At 37.3% G+C, this 18,898-nt stretch overlaps 1 protein-coding gene across 2 annotated transcripts; it reads left to right on the top strand.

Annotated features, from left to right (window-relative positions):
* The first annotated feature begins 320 nt into the window (after positions 1 to 320).
* On the top strand, positions 321 to 2,833 carry LOC122589091 (ras-related protein Rab7-like). Of its 2 annotated transcripts, XM_043761334.1 has the most exons (7): positions 321 to 463; positions 1,127 to 1,153; positions 1,300 to 1,399; positions 1,907 to 2,053; positions 2,188 to 2,268; positions 2,361 to 2,518; positions 2,605 to 2,833. In XM_043761334.1, exons 1-7 carry the CDS (start codon positions 387 to 389, stop codon positions 2,666 to 2,668), a joined length of 654 nt encoding a protein of 217 aa, XP_043617269.1. In that variant the 5' UTR covers positions 321 to 386; the 3' UTR covers positions 2,669 to 2,833. The 2 variants fall into 2 exon arrangements, with proteins under 2 accessions (XP_043617269.1, XP_043617270.1); XM_043761335.1 differs by lacking the exon at positions 1,127 to 1,153.
* The last annotated feature ends 16,065 nt before the right edge of the window (positions 2,834 to 18,898 follow it).

Genomic DNA, 18,898 nt, shown 5'->3' with positions numbered 1-18,898 from the left:
TGTTTTTGCGTTTTTAAGGGTTCTTAAAGTAACCTAACCATTTATATATATATATATATATATACACGGAGATGGGAATATAAGGCTGTCGAATATCTAAGCTTAAGTGTGGAACACTCACATATTGTTTTTTTAATCCATAAAAATCATGGGGGCCATGTATTTATTCATTACACAAGAAATAATAAAATATTAGTATGTGAGGGGTTACACACCTAAGCTTAGGTGCCGGACAGCCTTATATTCCCCTTTCCCATATATATATAATATATATATATACACGACAGTGATCGTGAAAAGTTATCTCAGCTTTAGTTCATCATTTCCTGATCTCGCTTTATATATCTCTAGAGATGTCTACAAACAAGTATTAATTTATATGTTTAATGTGTCCGCTTCACGTAAGTACAATGTTGATGTCTGATAGGATGTTGCTCAAGGTCCTTGTTCTCGGCGACAGTGGGTATGTAGTTTTCTTTTTCATTAACTTAACTAGTCGTATAGAGTGTGTCATTCAAGAGAAGAAAAAGAAAAAAAAACAGTCGTATAAAGTGCTTTATTTGAGAGTCTCTTAGTTATCTTTAATGACCATATTTCGGTTGTTTTCGCTTACTAAAATGCAGCATCTTATTATTAGTCGTTTCACAAATTCATTCTCTCGTTATAAACTAATATTTCTGGGAATCGTTTGAAGAATGGTTTTTGCTCATCTTATACCACTTATTAAGTAATGTGCACGGATGTTATCATTTCATTTCATCTTGTTGAGCTTCCAAGTTTGGGCCAAGTTTAGTTTTTTTGGTTAAAAGGGTAAACTACCCTGGTGACTTTGTACTAACATTACCCAAAAGCATTACAATACAAGTAGTGCAACAGAATATCACACTAGTTCATACTAGTTCATATACAGGACATATGCTCTATATATCTATAACAAATTCAAACAAGAAACAAATCATAGCCAGATAAAACTAGTCTATTTATACGCTAGTAGCATACAAGCTAGACAAATATAATGAAATGAAATCAGCCACCAAGCTTAGTTTTGTTTTTTTTTTTTTCTTTTTAGCCAAGTTTGGTTTTTAGGACATTTAACGATTATTTCTGGTTTATTAATATTTTGTAGGGTTGGCAAGACATCTTTGATGAATCAGTATCCGTGAAAATACTATATATTGCTACTCTATATTATTGATAGTTTAATTATGCACATATACTAATACATATATAATAGCTTGTTTGACATTGATATTATTTTGAATTTTAAGAGTTGGTGTTTAATTAACTGTAAATCTTTAGATATGCTTATAACAAGTTCAACAAACAATACAAGGCAACTATTGGTGCTGATTTTGTGACAAAAGAGTTACATATAGACGACAAGCTAGTCACATTGCAAGTAAGTCGTTAGTCAATAGTAATTCAATTGAGTGTTATCTCCTCCTATTTTTAGCCTACTAGACTTATGCCTAGGCTTTGCGGCGGTAATAATGATGGCAGCGACAATTGATAAAAATGATGATGCTAGCGGTGGCGGTGGTGTGGTTATTTATGTAAAGGTAATTGATATAGAATGGGGTTGTGTAGTTATTTTATTAGTTGAGAGATCTATGTTATAAACTATTTCATTTAAAGGTATTATAAGTATATTAAAAGTATACGAAAAGTATAGCTTATTGTTTGTGGAAAAAAAAAGTAAATTATTGAGGCTTTAATTGACGGAAGGTGAGAGGTTCCCCTATATAATATATTATAGTCACACAAAAATTTAGCGTATGAGCTTTTAGAAGTTCGTAAGACATCTGACAATTCTAAGACTAATTATACTTCATTGCAAATACAGCTGTATAATTGTATAAATTACTATAGATAACAATTAGACAGTAATATAGTTGCACATAAACAGATTTGGGACACAGCCGGGCAAGAGAGGTTTCATAGTCTTGGAGTTTCGTTTTACAGAGGGGCTGATTGTTGTGTTCTTGTTTATGATGTAAACATTCAAAAGACCTTCGAAACCCTACAAACATGGCACGAAGAGTTTATAAAACAGGTAATATATGTTTGTAGTTATAACTTTTCTTGTCATTAAACATATATAGTTACTTTTTAAGTGATTTTCTATAATTTAGCTAGGAAACACGTTTATGATTATACGGCTTATTTATTTCATACATCCATGTGTAGGCCAATCCAAAAGAACCTGAGCGATTCCCATTCGTATTGTTGGGGAATAAGGTGGACACAGATGGTGGGAGTTGTCGGGCTGTAAGTATATGGATTTTTAAGATGATTTTAAGTTATATAAACAACATAACTTCTAACGACTAACGCCTGTGTACTGATGGTCCTGAATAAAGGTTTCTGAGAAGACGGCAAGAGAATGGTGTGCTTCAAAGGGAAATATACCATACGTTGAGACATCGGCCAAAGAGAACTACAATGTTGACGATGCATTCCTTTGTGTTGCTAAGACTGCTCTTGCAAGTGAACATGAATATGAAGATGTAAATGAAATGTTAGTATACTTCTTGAGTTTTTTTCTCAGCTCAATTGTTTGCAATTTTAAGTAATGTTTTCTTTTTATAATTTGCGTTATAACAGGAATTTTCAGAGAATTTCAACTACAATTTCTGAAACCGAGCAAGAACGAAGTTGTGCCTGCTGATGAACTCTATACCAGAATCAAGATAAAGATTAACACCTATGCAAAATATTTCTATTTCTGTCGCATTTTGTAATAAATAAACCATAGAAGTTTCAATATTTTAGATGTGACTTTTATCATCTTTTAATAATTTGGATTATGTATAGACAAATCCTTTTCAAATTATTATAAATGAACCGTATGTAGTTTACAATGAGGGGTAATATAATTAGCTGAGCCCATTCACCGGTTTTCGAACCGACCCAACCCCGACTCTAACTGCCTTTGACCCAAATCGGTTTTGACTACAAATCGAACCGGTTTGATACCGGTTTTGTGCTTTGAATACCCAAACCCATCCAAACATAATAGAATCGGCTTGGGACCGGGTCTAGAAACTAGTGTAACACGCATCGTCTAGAAAATATGGACTTCGAAATTCTTTTGCCTAACAACGTCAGAAACATAGCGGAAACATTTGACTAAACGTTTACATTAATATTGGAATTGTCATTTAATAAAAAAAAATTGGTGTTACTTATTGCATATCATAACCATAGTAAAAGGAAACCCATGTATTATATTCGTCAATAAAGAAACATAAGTAAATGTCTCATCAAATAAATCTAAATAATAGGCAACTAATATCGTTACATTTAAGCTTCTATCTTCCAAGCTACCCAGTCTCACAAACATCTAATTAATCTACATTCACTGACCAGAGGAACACAACACATTTCAACAAAAGAAGTGTCAGCTAATTAGAGCTGAGTAAGATAACACGTTATTTCGACAAAAGAATTACCATTTAAAGCATTTAATCAAATCGCCTGATTCATAAATAAGGCATGTTATACGCTACTAAATCATCAAAATTATCATCATAAGGATATTAGATCCTACAATATACCTATTAGCCTTGTACGTCAATATCATCTCAATCATCATTATTAAGGATATTAAATCCCATGATGTACCTATAAACCTCAATCATTGTAAATGTCTCATCTTCATCAATTATTATCAACTCTAGTATTATCGGCATCAATCTCATCACAACACCTATTTACGTCTACACATACAACCACATAGTTCACACAACTTATTCATCACCTATAATTAAGCGACTTAAGCTACTTAGTGATCACATCATCAACTACATCATCATTAATATCATCATGTCGTCACATTATTAACTATATTATCATTAAGATCATGTTATCGCATCTAATCTACACATATAGTCAAGTATCTTACATTACATGATTATCACATAAAGATAAACAACCTACGCTAGTTAATAATCACACATTAACTTTATCATGTCATTGTTATATCATGCCTACACGCAAAGTCAGGTAGTTTACACTACTTGATCGTCACACAAGCATAGGATTGAGTATCTATTCGTCACAGCTTGGTTAATCATACCAGATCGAATACTCAATCGACAAATATGGGTCACTCGGGAGATATTCTGACTACCCCTTTCCCCTAACCCTCTTTCTTTCTTTGTCTCAGAAACTGATTTATCAGGGACTGAGACACATCCCGTTGCTGCCAGTGTCGCTACAACTACAATGTTTACTGACGATTGTGGATCACTGGTAGCTTTATCTGATTATGAACGGGGTGATGATGATGGTGAAGAAGTTGTTGTTGGTAGTGAAGGTATGTTGAAAAAGTTGTTGCGATTGCTGGTGTAATTGAAAATGTTTTTGTTGATGATGTGAATGTTGAAGGTGAGAATATTAAAGGTGAGAAAGAAAGTGGTGGTGCTGGTGAAAATATGAATGTTGATAAAGAAAAAGAAAAGGATGTCACTGATGGCAATATAGATGCTGAGAATTTTGAGGTCGAAAATGTGGAAGACAGTGAGTCCACTGATGATGAAGAAGGTTTATGAGTATGATTTGGGAGAAGAAAATGTTGATGACTTTGATGTAGTGGCTCCTACAAAAGAACACCAAGTCAGCGACATGGAAATGGATACTGAAAATGATTCATTCTATGTTGTTGAAGCCACACAAGGTGCTGGGGAACCACTCTCAACAGGAGAAGTTCTTGTCACTTCTGTTCCTCCACCTGGGCATTATGTTCAATCTATTACCACATCCCCTTCAGTTGCTGATAGACTTAAAAAGGTTGAAGATGGTTTGATAGATCTCACCAAGGCTACATCAAATGGTGAATCTGAAAGATAACCAAAATGACTGGCTAGTGGAGACCTTAACCAACCGGTACAAAAACAAAAAGCAAACAGCCAGGACATTGAAATCATTAAGTCCAACTCTGAAACTCTGGCTAAAAATGAAACTAGAGCATATCTGTTGGCTCAAAATGTTCTCAATCGTGATCAGTAGGTTCTCAAGGCAAAAGCTGCAACTATTCAGCGAGCGGTCAGTTCATCAACCTATGCTGCAAGAAGAGCTGCTTCATCAAGCAAAATAACTGCTTCTGAACTACAAAAGATTCATATACTGATAGCTCCATTGGCCACCCAAATTGAGAAGTAAGTCACCGCCATCTCCTCTCTTGAATAGAAGATCGTTGATCTCACAAAGCCTTATGCCTCATTTACTGAACTTGATAGTTAGAGACACGAAAGAATGGAGACTGAATTGGGAGAAGTAAAAACCTTGCTTCGGCAGCTCATTAGTCATGCTACTAATAAGGGGAAGCATGTGGTGGAAGTTGCTACTGATGACGGAACTTCCAAAGGGGAGAAAATGTGAACACTGAAGAACCCACTGACAAGACTGATGATATGGCAGTCGAAAATCCTGAAACAACCATTGTGCTTGTGACCCCTGCTGGTGAAAAGGAGGTCACTAGAGTTGAAAAGGAATCAAATGTGACTTCAGCTGGTGTAGATGTCACAAATGGAAAAGAAAAAGGAAATGAACTGAAAGTTGTAGAGCCACAAAATGAAGTCCCAGCTAGTGTTGAGGGGGTGCAACCACCTTTGGGTGTACATGCTATTGCTCAGGGGAGCAATATGTTGACTTAGATGATCCCAAGGCGGTCAAGGAAGCATAGGAAGCTGGTGTTCTTGCTAAAGCAGCAACTGATAGGGCTATGGAAATGCTCCCAATCTTTCACAAGCGATTCATTGATAAGTCAGAGTAGCTTCCTATGACTCGCCCTACTGTCAAAAAGCTCACAGCAGCCATGATCAAACCCTTTTTATCTCATCCAACAAGTCAAGCAGGTACTACATCAGCTGCCCATCTTATTCCTGGTGTTCTCACTCTGGTTGCTGATGGAAAGACACAAGAAGAAGCTCTTGCTGAACTCAAAAGAAAGAAAAAGAACAAGTAAGATCAGCGCAAAAGCTACGAGTACATTAAGCAGCTAGTTGTTGAAAAACGAAAAGACCTTGATGCTGAAGAACTTCTTTGGCTATAAACTTTTTGTATGAACAATGAGTGAAGATTAAGTATGATACTTGAAAAAATCACTCTGTAGTTGCGAGGGGATAATAAATAAATCTAGATGATGGATCGACAATGTACCTGAAAAGTTGTTGTGGCTATAGGGTTGATGAATGTGTGAGAATGTTTGTACGTGAGTTTATAATTAATAAACTTTAAAGGATAAAGATATCTGGTGCGTAAAACACGCAAAAACTCAAGCACAACGGAATTTAAACAAAACGGAATTAAATATTTTTGGTATTTTCTGGGTTTTATGAAATAAAACAAACAAAAACAAGACAATAAAATAAGATGATAGATAAAAGATGTTAGGTCCAGATTTACTGGACTCGCTCCAGACAAGAAGACTGAAGCCCTATGAAGATTTGTCTAGAAATTATGAGAAGACCAGTGAACCATTTACTTGTACAGGAATCTGGATTCCACCAGATTGGTTCACTGAACTTCACTCCAGTCAAAGATCATTCCACTGAAGAACATTCTTACCAAAGTCGAAGAAAGAAGTCTGGCAAATAGCGGAGCTCACTGGCAGACTTACCAGATCTCTTGACTGGAGACCATTTTTGTGTTCCAGGTCTTACAAGTTTGAACACGGATTACGAGGAATTTGACTTTTGCCTTTACACGCTTTTATCCGGACAATCCTTTTGTCCTTTGTTAAAAGCCTTACACGCGTGTAAAGGTGGTTGGTTAATAGATGACAAGTCACTATCAAGTGACTTTATTCTTGTACTTTAACCAATGCATTTAAGGAATTAAAGTAGTTTTCTTAGATGCATGCAACCATATTTGTACGGCAAAAAGAATATTTTATTTATTCTTTTTGCCTATAAATACCAAGTCATTTCCCTCGTCCAAAACAAACTTTTGCAATTTGGTGTGTTTGCCGAAATACTCTTGATCTTAACAGTTATACTTCACAACTTTAAGGATTTCGATCAAGGAGAATTGTGGCTGAAAAAGATGCTTTAAATCATGATTCCAGTAGTTCCCCTGTGGTTAGTCATATTGAACCACCCTGTGCGGCATTAATGTCTTCCGAGAATGTATTTTCAATGAAGAAGATGATGTTTAAATTAATGGAATATGGAGTCACTAATAATATTTCTCATGACTGTGACGAAACTGATAGTGATGATCTGGTAGCTATGATTGCAAAAACGTTCAACGGTTTTAAAGCAAGAGACAACAGACCCACTGGACAACATGCACCCAGTTCCTCTATTGACAAGGTTAATCTGACATGCTTTAAGTGTGGCAGAAAAGGTCATTTCATGAAGGAGTGCAAGTCAAATCAGTTTGTATCCCAATCTGGTCCATCTACTTCTTATAACAAGCCTGATGATAGCTACAAGTTAAAATAGGAAAAGCTTAAGGCTCAATTTGCTCTCATGTCTGCAGAAAATGATAAAAATCAATGCATGGTTGCTGAAGAGCAGTGGGTTCCCTCTATTGACTCATCAGTTGATGATGAAGAGGAAAGAGATTGTTATTATATGGCTCTGGCTGATCAGGAGCATCTGGTGAAAGAAGATGTCACATCTAGAAGATGTGTGGACATTGTCATCAAAAAGGTAATTGATTTTGATAAGGAGGTTGATCCCGAACTAAAATTAGACATTGCTGAAGCTCTAAACTCTGATTTAATTTTTGTTGAAACTGTTCGATCAGAAATGACAAATAATTTTGAAACAGATTTTTCTGAAATGGCAAATTTACAATCAAAGTTAAAAGAACTTCAAGATATTGAACAAGCTTTTAAAGCACAAGTTTTGGTAACTGAACAACTGGTCAATGAAAAAGAAGAGCTTGAAAATCTTTTATCAAAAGAAAAACATGTTAGCCAGTCATGGCTTGAGACCAGAAAACCATATGATGCTCCCAGAAACCAATACCCCTCTAAAAAATGAGCATATCTGGGAGGTGATGTCAATGTTGTAGCATTAATACCTGTTGTTGACCGATTACTAGAAGTGTTAAAACCAAGCACTATTTATGATGAACCAACAACACCCAAGACTTGTATTATTCCACCAGTTCAATTGTCTGAGGTCAAGACTGGAGCACATTAGATGAATGCTCCAGTCAAAAAGGTCAAGCAGAATAAACTTTTGCCTCAATCCACTTCTAAAGAACCTCAGGTTCAGAAAAAGAAGAATATTGCCAAACCTAAGCCAACTATCCAGTCATATGGAAAGGCTCAGGTCTCATCTGATGAATCAATTTTGTTAAGGGTAGAAAGCCAGTTTCAACTACTGGTTCGTCAAATCCAAAGTTGTAATGCAAGACTGAACAATTTTGAGGGTACTTAATCTGGCCCGAAACAAAATTCAAAACTTTTTTCTAAGAAAGATAAAATTGTTACTCCTATTGAGAAAAAGAAAAAAGGTTTCAAAACTGTCAACCCCAATGGTCTTTTCAACTAAGACTACTGTCGAAGAAAGTGAACTCAACCAGATACCCCCAGGGATCCATTTGGCAGGATCTAGAGAACCCATCAGTCGATGGGTTCCCAAATCTAACTAATCAATCTGGTGGATGTGCAGGGCGATCGAAAGAAATATATTTGGTATCTCGACAGTGCAGCTGGCAGGACGATGACCGGATGTAAGACCCTGCTGGAGGAGTTCATGGTTTCAGATGGACCCTCCATTACTTTTGGAAATGATGGTTTTAGAAAGACTGAGGGATATGGTGTCCTGAGTAATGGTCAAGTCAAATTCAGACGGGTGGCTTATGTTAATGGTTTGAAATATAACCTAATAAGTGTGAGCCAACTGTGTGATGATGGCTACCAAGTATTGTTTAACATTTCCCAGGGCATTGTATTTAATAAGGATTGGAAGGTAGTACTGATTGCTCCCAGAAAAGGGAATGTGTATGTGATGGATATGGAAAGCTCTCCTTCAGAGCAATGTTTCTATACCAAGGCTGATGAAGACACAAACTGGCTATGGCACAAAAGGTTATCCCATTTAAATTTCAAAAAATATTAATAACTTGTCTAGAAAACAACTTGCAGATGGGATACCTTCAGTTTCTTTCAAAAAGGAAATGCCATGTCCAGGATGTGAGATGGGTAAGCAGAAACGTGCCAGTTTCAAGACCAAGCAGAATTTTAGCATATCTGAACCTCTTCATATGCTTCATATGGATCTTTTTGGTCCAGTGAATGTTCAGACTCGTGCTGGTAAGAAATATACCCTTGTAGTTGTTGATGAATACTCCAGATATTGTTGGGTAATATTTCTCAGATCAAAGAGTGATACTGCTGCTGAAGTCATCGCTCTTATAAAGCCAATTGAACTCAAATATAAACGAAAAGTGTGTCAGATAAGAAGTGATAATGGAACAGAATTCCAGAATGCAACTCTGGAACAATTCTGTACTGACACAGGCATCTCTCAGAACTTCTCATCAGCACGCACTCCAGAGCAGAATGGAGTTGTAGAAAGAAAGAACAGGACGCTGGTAGAAGTTGCCAGAAGTATGCTTGTTGAGTTTGGTCTTCCTAAAATGTACTGGGCTGAAGCAATTGCAACTGCATGCCACACCCAGAATCGTTCAGTATACGTGAAGCGACACAAGAAGACATCCTATAAAATATTAAGAAATAGAAAACCAAATATTGGTTATTTTCACGTTTTTGGATGTCCAGTATACATCCTGAACGACTCTAGCCAGTTAGGTAAATTTGATGCCAAAGCTAATGAAGGATATTTCTTAGGATATTCAGCCATTCGCAAAGCCTTCAGAGTCTACACTGACGGGAAAGGGTCCAGGAGTCAATACATGTCTATTAGGTCCAGATTTACTGGACTTGCTCCAGACATGATTACTGGAGCCCTCTGAAGATTTGTCCAGAAATTATGTGAAGACCAGTGAATAACTTACTTGTACAGAAATCTGGAATCCACCAGATTCATTCACTGGACTTCACTCCAGTCAAGATCTTTCCACTGAAGAACATTCTCACTGAAGTCGAAGACTGAAGTCTGAAAAATAGCGGAGCTCACTGGAAGACTTACCAGATCTCCTGACTGGAGTCGTTGTCAGTGTTCTAGACCTTACAAGTCTGAACACTGATTACGAGGAATTGACTTTATGCCTTTACATGCCTTTAACCGGACAATCCATTTGTCTTTTGTTAAAAGCCTTACACGCATGTAATGGTGGTTGGTTAACTAGAAGACAAATCACTATCATGTGGCTTTATTCTTGTACTTTAATCAATGCTTTTAAGGAATTAAAGTAATTTCCTTAAATGCATGTAACCATATTTCTACGGCAAAAAGAATATTATACTCATTCTTTTTGCCTATAAATATCAAGTCACTTCCTCGTCCGAATTACATACTTTTGCAATTTGGTGCCTTTGCTCAAATACTCTCGATCTAAACAGTCATACTTCACAACTTTAAGTATTGCGATCAAAGAGTTTATTTAGCAAAGATTCGATCACTTGTAATTCATAGGTTGTTTAGATACTTACTTTGTAATATCTTGTTCCGCAACAACCTTGTATTTTATTTAACATTAATAAATAAAATACACTTGAAAATTACATTGTGTCTCACCATTTACTTACTTGCTTATCTTTATATTGCTTAAGTACGTATTACATTATATATATTCTTGCATTTATATTTATTGTAATACTAGTCCAATCTAGTGCTTAGTTGACGTTTCATACTAATCCTATCTAGTGATTACTTGACTTGTTATTCTACACTTGTGGGTTAAACCATCGAGTGAGGGACTTCACAATTGGTATCAGAGCAGAAGGCTAACATACTTGCCTAGATCTGCATTTTCTCGATGGCCAACCCAGAGAATACACAAGGAAACCCTTTAAACACTGGAACTCTACCCAAAAATGAATTTGAACAAACCAATGACCATGCTAACAATAATCCACCACCACCACCTCTTATTCTTGCTTCTCCACACGTGCATGTGTACTACTCAAACACTCCTGTTCCCAAATTCAGTGGGAATGGTGATGAATTTGGCACGTGGAAAGCTAGGATGTTATTACATGTTACTGGTATTGAGAGGAATATGCTTAAAATTTTAAATGAAGGACCCTATATTCCTAGAAGTCCTCTCAATCCACTCCTTGATCCAACTGGAGCAAGATCTGGGAGGGAAAAGAGAGAGGAACACTGGTCTGAAGAGGAAAGGAGACTGGTCAATATTGACAATACCTTAAAAGTCATGATCCTCAGGGCCGTTCTTGAAGCTCTTATTCCCACACTAGTGCTTTATCCCAGTGCCAAAAGCATGTGGGATGAACTAGTGAACCAGTACGAAGGTGGTGGTGATACTATTGTTACCAGGAAAGTGGCTCTGAATAAGAAGTACGAGTCATTTTTTGCCCTACCCAATGAATCATTAACTGGTACCTACACCAGATTTATGTCCATCATAAACCAGTTGAGAGGGCTTGGGGTAGAAAAAGACAAAGACATACTTCTTGAAATATTTTGTGATATTCTTCCTTCAAAATGGTCTTATATGATCGTGGTCTTGAGACAAGGTAAAACCTTGCATTCCCATACTCTGTCATCTTTGTATTGAGCCTTAAGATTCACTGAAGAGAATCAAGCCTAGAGAATTGAGGCAGAAAAAGATGCTATTAATCATGCTTCCAGTAGTTCCCCTGTGGTTAGTCATAATAAACCACCATGTGCAGCATTAATGTTTTCCGAGAATGTATTTACGATGCAGAAGATGATGTTTGAATTAATGGACTCTGGAGTCATGAATAATATCTCTCCAAATTATGATGAAACTGATAGTGATGATCTAATGGCTATGATGGCTAAAACGTTTAACCGTTTCAAAGCCAGAGCTAACAGACCCACTGGACACACTGCACCTAGTTCTTCCACTGACAAGACCAATTTGACATACTTTCAGTGTGGCAGAAAAGGTCATTTCATGAAAGAGTCCAAGTCCAATCAGTTTGTCTCACAATCTGGTCCATCAACTTCTTATAACAAGGCTGATGATAGCTATAGATTAAAATACAAAAAGCTTAAGGCTCAAATTGCTCTCATGTCTGCAGAAAAAGAAAATAATATATGCATGGTGGCTAAAGAAGAATGGGTTCCCTCTGATGACTCGTCAGTTGATGATGAAGAGGAAAGAGATTGTTGTTATATGGCTCTAGCTGATGAAGAGCATCTGGTGAAAGAAGATGTCACATCTAGAAGGGTGGACATTGTCATTAAAAAGGTAATAGATTATGACAAAGAAACTTATCCTGAGTTAAAATTGGACATTGCTGAAGCTTTAAACTCTGATTTAATATTTGTGGAAACTCTTCGTTCAGAAATGTCAAATAATTTTGAAACAAATTTTTCTGAAATGACAAACTTACAATCTAAGTTAAAAGAATTGCAAGATATTGAACTCGCTTTCAAAGCACAAGTTTTGGTTACTGAACAACTGGTCCAGGAAAAAGAAGAACTGGAAAATCTTTTATCAAAAGAAAAACATGTTATCCAGTCATGGCTTGAGACCAAGAAACCATATGATGCTGCACGTAACCAGTACCCCTCCCAAAAAACGTGCATATCTGGGGGGTGATGTCAATGCTGCTGCATTAATACCTGTTGTTGACCGATTGCCTGAAGTGTTAAAACCTAACACTATCTATGATGAACCAACAACGCCCAAAACTTGTATTATTCCTCCTATTCAACTGTCTCAGGTTAGGACTGGAGCTCCCAGATGAATGCTCCAGTCAACAAGGTTAAGCAGAATAAACCTTTGCCTCAATCATCTTCTAAAGAACTGGTAGTTGTTGATGAATATTCCAGATATTGTGGGGTAATATTTTTTTGGTCAAAGAATGAAACTGCTGTTGAAGTCATCGCTCTTATCAAGCAAATTGAACTCAAATACAAGCGAAAAGTGTGTCTGTTAAGAAGTGATAATGGAACAGAATTCCAGAATGCAACTCTGGAGAAATTCTGTACTGACACTGGCATCTCCCAGAATTTCTCATCAACACACACTCCAGAGCAGAATGGAGTTGTAGAAAGAAAGAACAGAACGCTGATAGAAGCTTCCAGGAGTGTGCTTGCTGAATCTGGTCTTCCTAAAATGTACTGGGCTGAAGCAATTGCAACTGCTTGTCATACTCAAAATTGCTCAGTATATGTGAAGAGACACAAGAAGAAATCCTATTAAATATTAAGAAATAGAAAACCAAATATTGGTTATTTTCACGTTTTTGGATGTCCAGTATACATCCTGAACGACTCCAGTCAGTTAGGCAAATTTGATGCCAAAGCTGATGAACAATATTTCTTAGGATATTCAGCCATTCACAAAGCCTTCAGATTCTACAACAAAAGACTGGAAAAGGTCCAGGAGTCAATTCATCTCACATTTGATGAGTCAAATGAAGCAATCAATAAAAAGTCAACCCTTAATTCTTCCCCAGAAAGTCCAATTATCTTTGGTGAATCTAATCCTATCAACTTCAATAAATATTCATCTGAAAATGTTTCCAGTCATCCTAACTTGGAAGCAGTGCAAATTGAAAAAGCTTCCAGTAATACTTCATTCTATCCTTCAATAAGTTTCAAAATACCCTCTGAACTTGTTATTAGATCAGATGTTTGTACTACTCCTCCAGTATCAGATTCAATTGATTTTGAGCCAGTAATCCAAGAAATGCCTTTAAATGAAGAATTTCATGATGCAAATCGTGATCTTACAGATTCTAAGGAAGAGGCTGAAGTTGTCTGGCAAGATTCCATTCCAGAAAATCAATTGAATTCTTACACTGATATTGTTGTAAGAAACAATCCTGGTCAATACTCTAAATGGACAAGAGCTCACCCAATCAACCAGATTATCGGTGACTCCAGTAGAGGGGTTCAGATCAGAAGTGCCTCCAGTGAACAATGTTTATATGTCAGCTTCTTATCACTGATTGAACCGAAGAAGATTGACGAGGCAATGAATGACCCAAGCTGGGTGATAGCTATGCAAGAAGAGCTTCACGAGTTCGAACGAAATAAAGTTTGGAATCTGGTTCCTCCTCCAGTTGGCAAGAAAGAACCAATTGGAACCAGATGGGTCTTAAGGAATAAGGTTGATGAAGATGGTCATGTGATCAGAAATAAGGCCAGATTGGTGGCACAAGGGTACGTCCAGACAGACCTTGACTTTGAAGAATCATTTGCACCAGTAGCAAGGTTAGAAGCCATCAGAATGTTTTTAGCCTTTGCTGCTCATCATAAGTTCAAGGTCTACCAGATGGATGTAATAAGTGCATTTTTGAATGGAGAATTAGAAGAAGAAGTTTATGTCAAGCAACCTCTAGGCTTCATTGATGAAAAGCATCCACATTGGGTATATCGTTTGGACAAGGCACTGTATGGCCTCAGATAAGCCCCTTGAGCCTGGTATGATACTCTGACCACACACTTATCAAAAAACGGTTTCAAAAGAGGTGCAATTGACAATACCTTATTTCTTCTTCGTGAAAGAGGTAATCTTCTGTTGGTACAAGTTTATGTTGATGATATTATTTTTGGTTCTACTGATGAATCTTTGTACAAGAAATTTTCAAAAATCATGTCTTCAAAATTTGAAATGAGTTTAATGGGTGAATTAACATTTTTTCTTAGACTCTAGATTAAACAAACCAGTGATGGTATTTTTATTAATCAAGAAAAATATGTTAGAGATATTTTAAGAAAATTCGATATGAATTCTTCACCTTCAAAATCAACTCCAATTTCTGCACCTTTAACAATAGATTCAGACCCTGATGGGAAGCCAGTGAACACCACTACCTATAGAAGCATGATTAGTTCACTAATGTATTTAACTGCCAGTAGACCAGATATAATGTTTGCAACATGTCTTTGTGCCAGATATCAGTCTAACCCAAAAGAATCTCATCTGGCGGCTATAAAGCGCATTTTGAAGTACGTTAAGGGTACTCCCAGTTTGGGTCTTTGGTATCCCAAAGGCTCAGGCTTAGATCTAATGGGTTATTCAGATTCAGATCATGCAGGTTGTAAGATAGACAGGAAATCCACTACTGGTGGATGTCATTTCCTTGGTGGCAAACTGGTGAGCTGGACCAGTAAGAAGCAAACTTCAGTTTCTTTATCCTCTGCTGAAGCAGAATATGTGTCTACAGCCAGTTGTTGTGCTCAGATACATAGGATGAAGCACCAGTTGCTTGATTATGGTATTAAGTATTCAAAGACTCCTATCTTTTGTGACAATACCAGTGCCATTGCTATCTCAAACAATCCAGTCATGTATTCCAAAACTAAACACATTGATATCAGGTATCATTTTATTCGCGATCATGTAATGAAAAATGATGTTGAAATCCACTTTATTCCCACTGACAAACAACTTGCTGACATATTTACAAAACCTTTGGATGAGAAAAATTTTCAAAATCTTGTTAGTGAGTTGGGAATGTTGAACCCTTAATCTGGAACCTTGTTATGAACGCCTTTGTGACATTAGCAGGGTTCTTTGATTCCAGATTTATAAATCTATAACAGTAAAGCTATCGAACGCCATTGTGATACTATCTTTGCATTGATAGATTTATGGATCACCATTCCAGGGGGAAAGTCTCAGACCACATTTTTTTTTATATATCTAAGTTTCAAGGGGAATTTATTAATTTATTTTCTCATTGGACAAATTTTTCTGAAAAATGTTTCTAGTACCTTGTAAATGTGTCCCTCTCATTAATACTGGATAACTTGATGTGCATGTTTGAAGTGACTTCAGTTGCTTTGTAAATGTGTCCCTCTCATTTGTTTATATTTGTTGATGTACGTGTTTGAGGATTACCAGAATGGGCAAATCTGGGTACTTACTGGAGTGTCCCTCCAGTGTACCATTAATGCATATTTTACTGGCCTAATCCACCAGTGAAACTGGAGTGTTTAGTCAACTTCCAGATGCATTAAAATGAGTCTTTATGTGTCAAATCATTTTTTTTTAATACTTGAGGCTAGTGCATGCCAACCCTACAAATTTTTCATCTGGACAGTTATTGTTCACCTTACGTGGCATGACTTTTTCAATTTAAATGATGGTTTTGTTACCTTGGGAAGACCAAAAGTGCAAGCTGGTAATTTTTGTGGGCTGTCAACCGTCATACATTTATGTGTGATGGGAAACATTAAATGTGGATGTCAAAACCGATCAAAATTGTTTTGAAATTTTTCAAAATTACCATTTTGAATTCCATTTTCTCTTTCCTCTAAAAAACTTCTAGCCACAAATTATACTCCTGCTGAAAATGTCAAAAAGGCAAATCATATATCTCTTTTTGTCGATGCCATCCGCATAAACATGAATAACTGGATGGCCAAACTTTCAACTAATCACTCTGCAACATCCATCATTGGAAGGTTGAATACCTTCTTCCTAAGCAGTCCACTCTATGGTGCCCTAACCCTAAATTCGGGCAAAATGTATCACGATTATCTGTGTGAATTCTGGTATACAGCAATGTATGTGGAAAGCGATGAATCCATCCACTACACATTAAAACAAGGCACCAAACACTTCACCATTACTGTTGATTCCCGCAGAGATGCCCTGAGGATGAATTATTTTGATGAGAATGAAATGCCCATTGAGATTCCATCTGGCATCAATACCAGGGAGGTGTGCAGGTTGATGGGGCACACGGAGATAGTGGATGAGAATGGTCAGCTGCTCAGGAAGGGCACTGTATATATGAGCAGGCTGACAGATTCATGGAGATATTTCTTCACTCACCTTGTTGAGTGTTTGGGTGGCAGTTCTGGAGGTTTAGATTAGATAAACCAGACAAAGCTCTAGATTGCTTACTGCTTGTGGCATGGGTACAGAGTGGACTTTGCCCAGATTGAGGGTCAAGAGCAGGAAAGCCTTCATTCCATTTATTCGATTTCTGTCCATCATATTTAGAAGGGCTTTGAAAAATGAGTACTGCTGAGGTCTTTGAAAAATGGTGGATAGAAGGGCTTTGAAAAAGGGCTTTGTAAATACAACTCATTTTTCTTTATGTGAATATCTGAGGGACCTCAACCAGTTGACCTTATCTCCTACTGAGGTCGACATTCCATCGGTGATGTTATATCAATTTAGAAATCAAGAAGAGGCAAATGCATCATCACCAGATGAGGAGGTTGCTGGTGAGCCTCATAACAATGAGGAAATTGTTGATGTTGTTACTGCTGAAAGGGTGCAACCTATTTCCCAAATCGCCCCAGATCTTTAGCAGCCTGTTGTGGATATTGTTGAAATTCCACCCAATCCCACCAGGCCAAGGAATAGAACTCGTCGTCTTAGGAGAGACGGAGTTCTGGTATCATCCCTTCCAGAATCATCTCATCAAGATTCTGGAGAAATTGGTCAGGAAACTGCCTTAGCTACCACTTCTCCAGTACTAGTAGAAGGAAGTGGTGAAGAAGAAAGAGGGTCTGGATCACCTCTTGTCATACCAGTATCAACTGCTAAAAGTGGGGACATCATTGCTGCTGATGGGTCCCTAATAGTTGAAGAGGTTGAGGGGGAACAAGTTGGGCAGATTGAAGGAGAGAATCTGGAGCAAGTGGCTCAGATTGATTTGAATGTTGGGGTGGAGAATGTACAAGTAGAGGACCAGACAGGTGGAACCAGCCCAGATTGGGATATGGTTGATTCTCCACTGTCTGAAGACAATGACTTTGATGTTAATATGAGTTTTCTGGGAGAAGAAGAAATTGATCGCACCATCCACTCTGTCTCCCAGTCAATTCTATCTGATATGCCTCCTCCACCCCCAGAAAATACACCAACACCTCTTCCATAACAAACACCGACTACAACTTTTGAATCACCTTCTGCACCAGAAATTCATTCTGAACCACTGGCAGTCACCCAACCAACTGAAAGTATCACAAGGGTGTTGCCAGTATCATCAATCATCAGAATCACCAATCCTTCCAGTGGTCTCTCCTTTTCTTCTTCAACCTAGGTCCAAGGCCTTTTTGATAAGGTGGCGGACCTGGAGAGATCACTTCAGGCTTCTTCTCAGGTTATTTTTGACTTCAAAACTCTTATTTCCAATAATCTCAAGTCAGAAATGAACGTATATGCTGGGAATGAGAAGATAGTCTTTGAGAAGCTGGAAGAACTTGTCGTGGCAATAAATAGAAATTCTGAATCAATACAAGTTGCAGTCCAGGGAATCAAGGGGGATGTGGTGAAAAGTGTTCAGACTGTCATTCAAACTTAAGTTGCTCAACTTCTGGCAAGTCTGACTGGTGAAGTTCAGAATTTGACGACCAGAATAAGCTCTCTGGAAAGCAGGCCAACCCTGGAGAAAAACTCAGTGGTCAACACCCTCAGTGATGAAGTTGTTAGAAAGTTCAGGGGAGATATGTTGAAAGAAATCACTGAGGAGGTGTCTGAAACTCTCCTTAGAAATCTTCGTGATGGGTTGTTGCCTGAAGTAATGAAGATGATTGATGTGTAAAATCTAGTCTTAAATTTATAAACAAGAAAATACTAATAATTAGACTTCTACACACAGGCAGTGTACCTTATCGTGTATAGGAAAGCTATCAGTAAGTCTAGGATCGAACACAGGGATTGATTTAGAGCAAGTGAGTTTAATGCAGTTTAAAAAGAGTTTGGATTTTAAGGACCCCCGTCACCTTGGATTTTGTATTAAAAAGTTAGTTGATTGAAAGAGTTAGAAATTCCTAAGAATTTATTGAAAAGAGAATTTGTATATCAAGATTAATTAAAAGATCATCTACTTCGACTCCTTGACACT

The sequence above is a fragment of the Erigeron canadensis genome, chromosome 2, assembly GCF_010389155.1.
Source record: "Erigeron canadensis isolate Cc75 chromosome 2, C_canadensis_v1, whole genome shotgun sequence".
NCBI classification, from domain to species: Eukaryota; Viridiplantae; Streptophyta; class Magnoliopsida; order Asterales; family Asteraceae; genus Erigeron; species Erigeron canadensis.
Note: the sequence above shows the minus strand (reverse complement) of the source record. Positions and strands in the feature narration are given on the sequence as shown.

Excerpts from the sequence above, each read along its gene's own strand:
- LOC122589091 (XM_043761334.1), top strand. The coding sequence starts at position 387 with ATGTGTCCGCTTCACGTAAGTACAATGTTGATGTCTGATAGGATGTTG. Across the intron at positions 2,054-2,187 it reads ACGAAGAGTTTATAAAACAG|GCCAATCCAAAAGAACCTGA; the intron begins GTAATATATGTT and ends ATCCATGTGTAG. Across the intron at positions 2,269-2,360 it reads ATGGTGGGAGTTGTCGGGCT|GTTTCTGAGAAGACGGCAAG; the intron begins GTAAGTATATGG and ends TCCTGAATAAAG.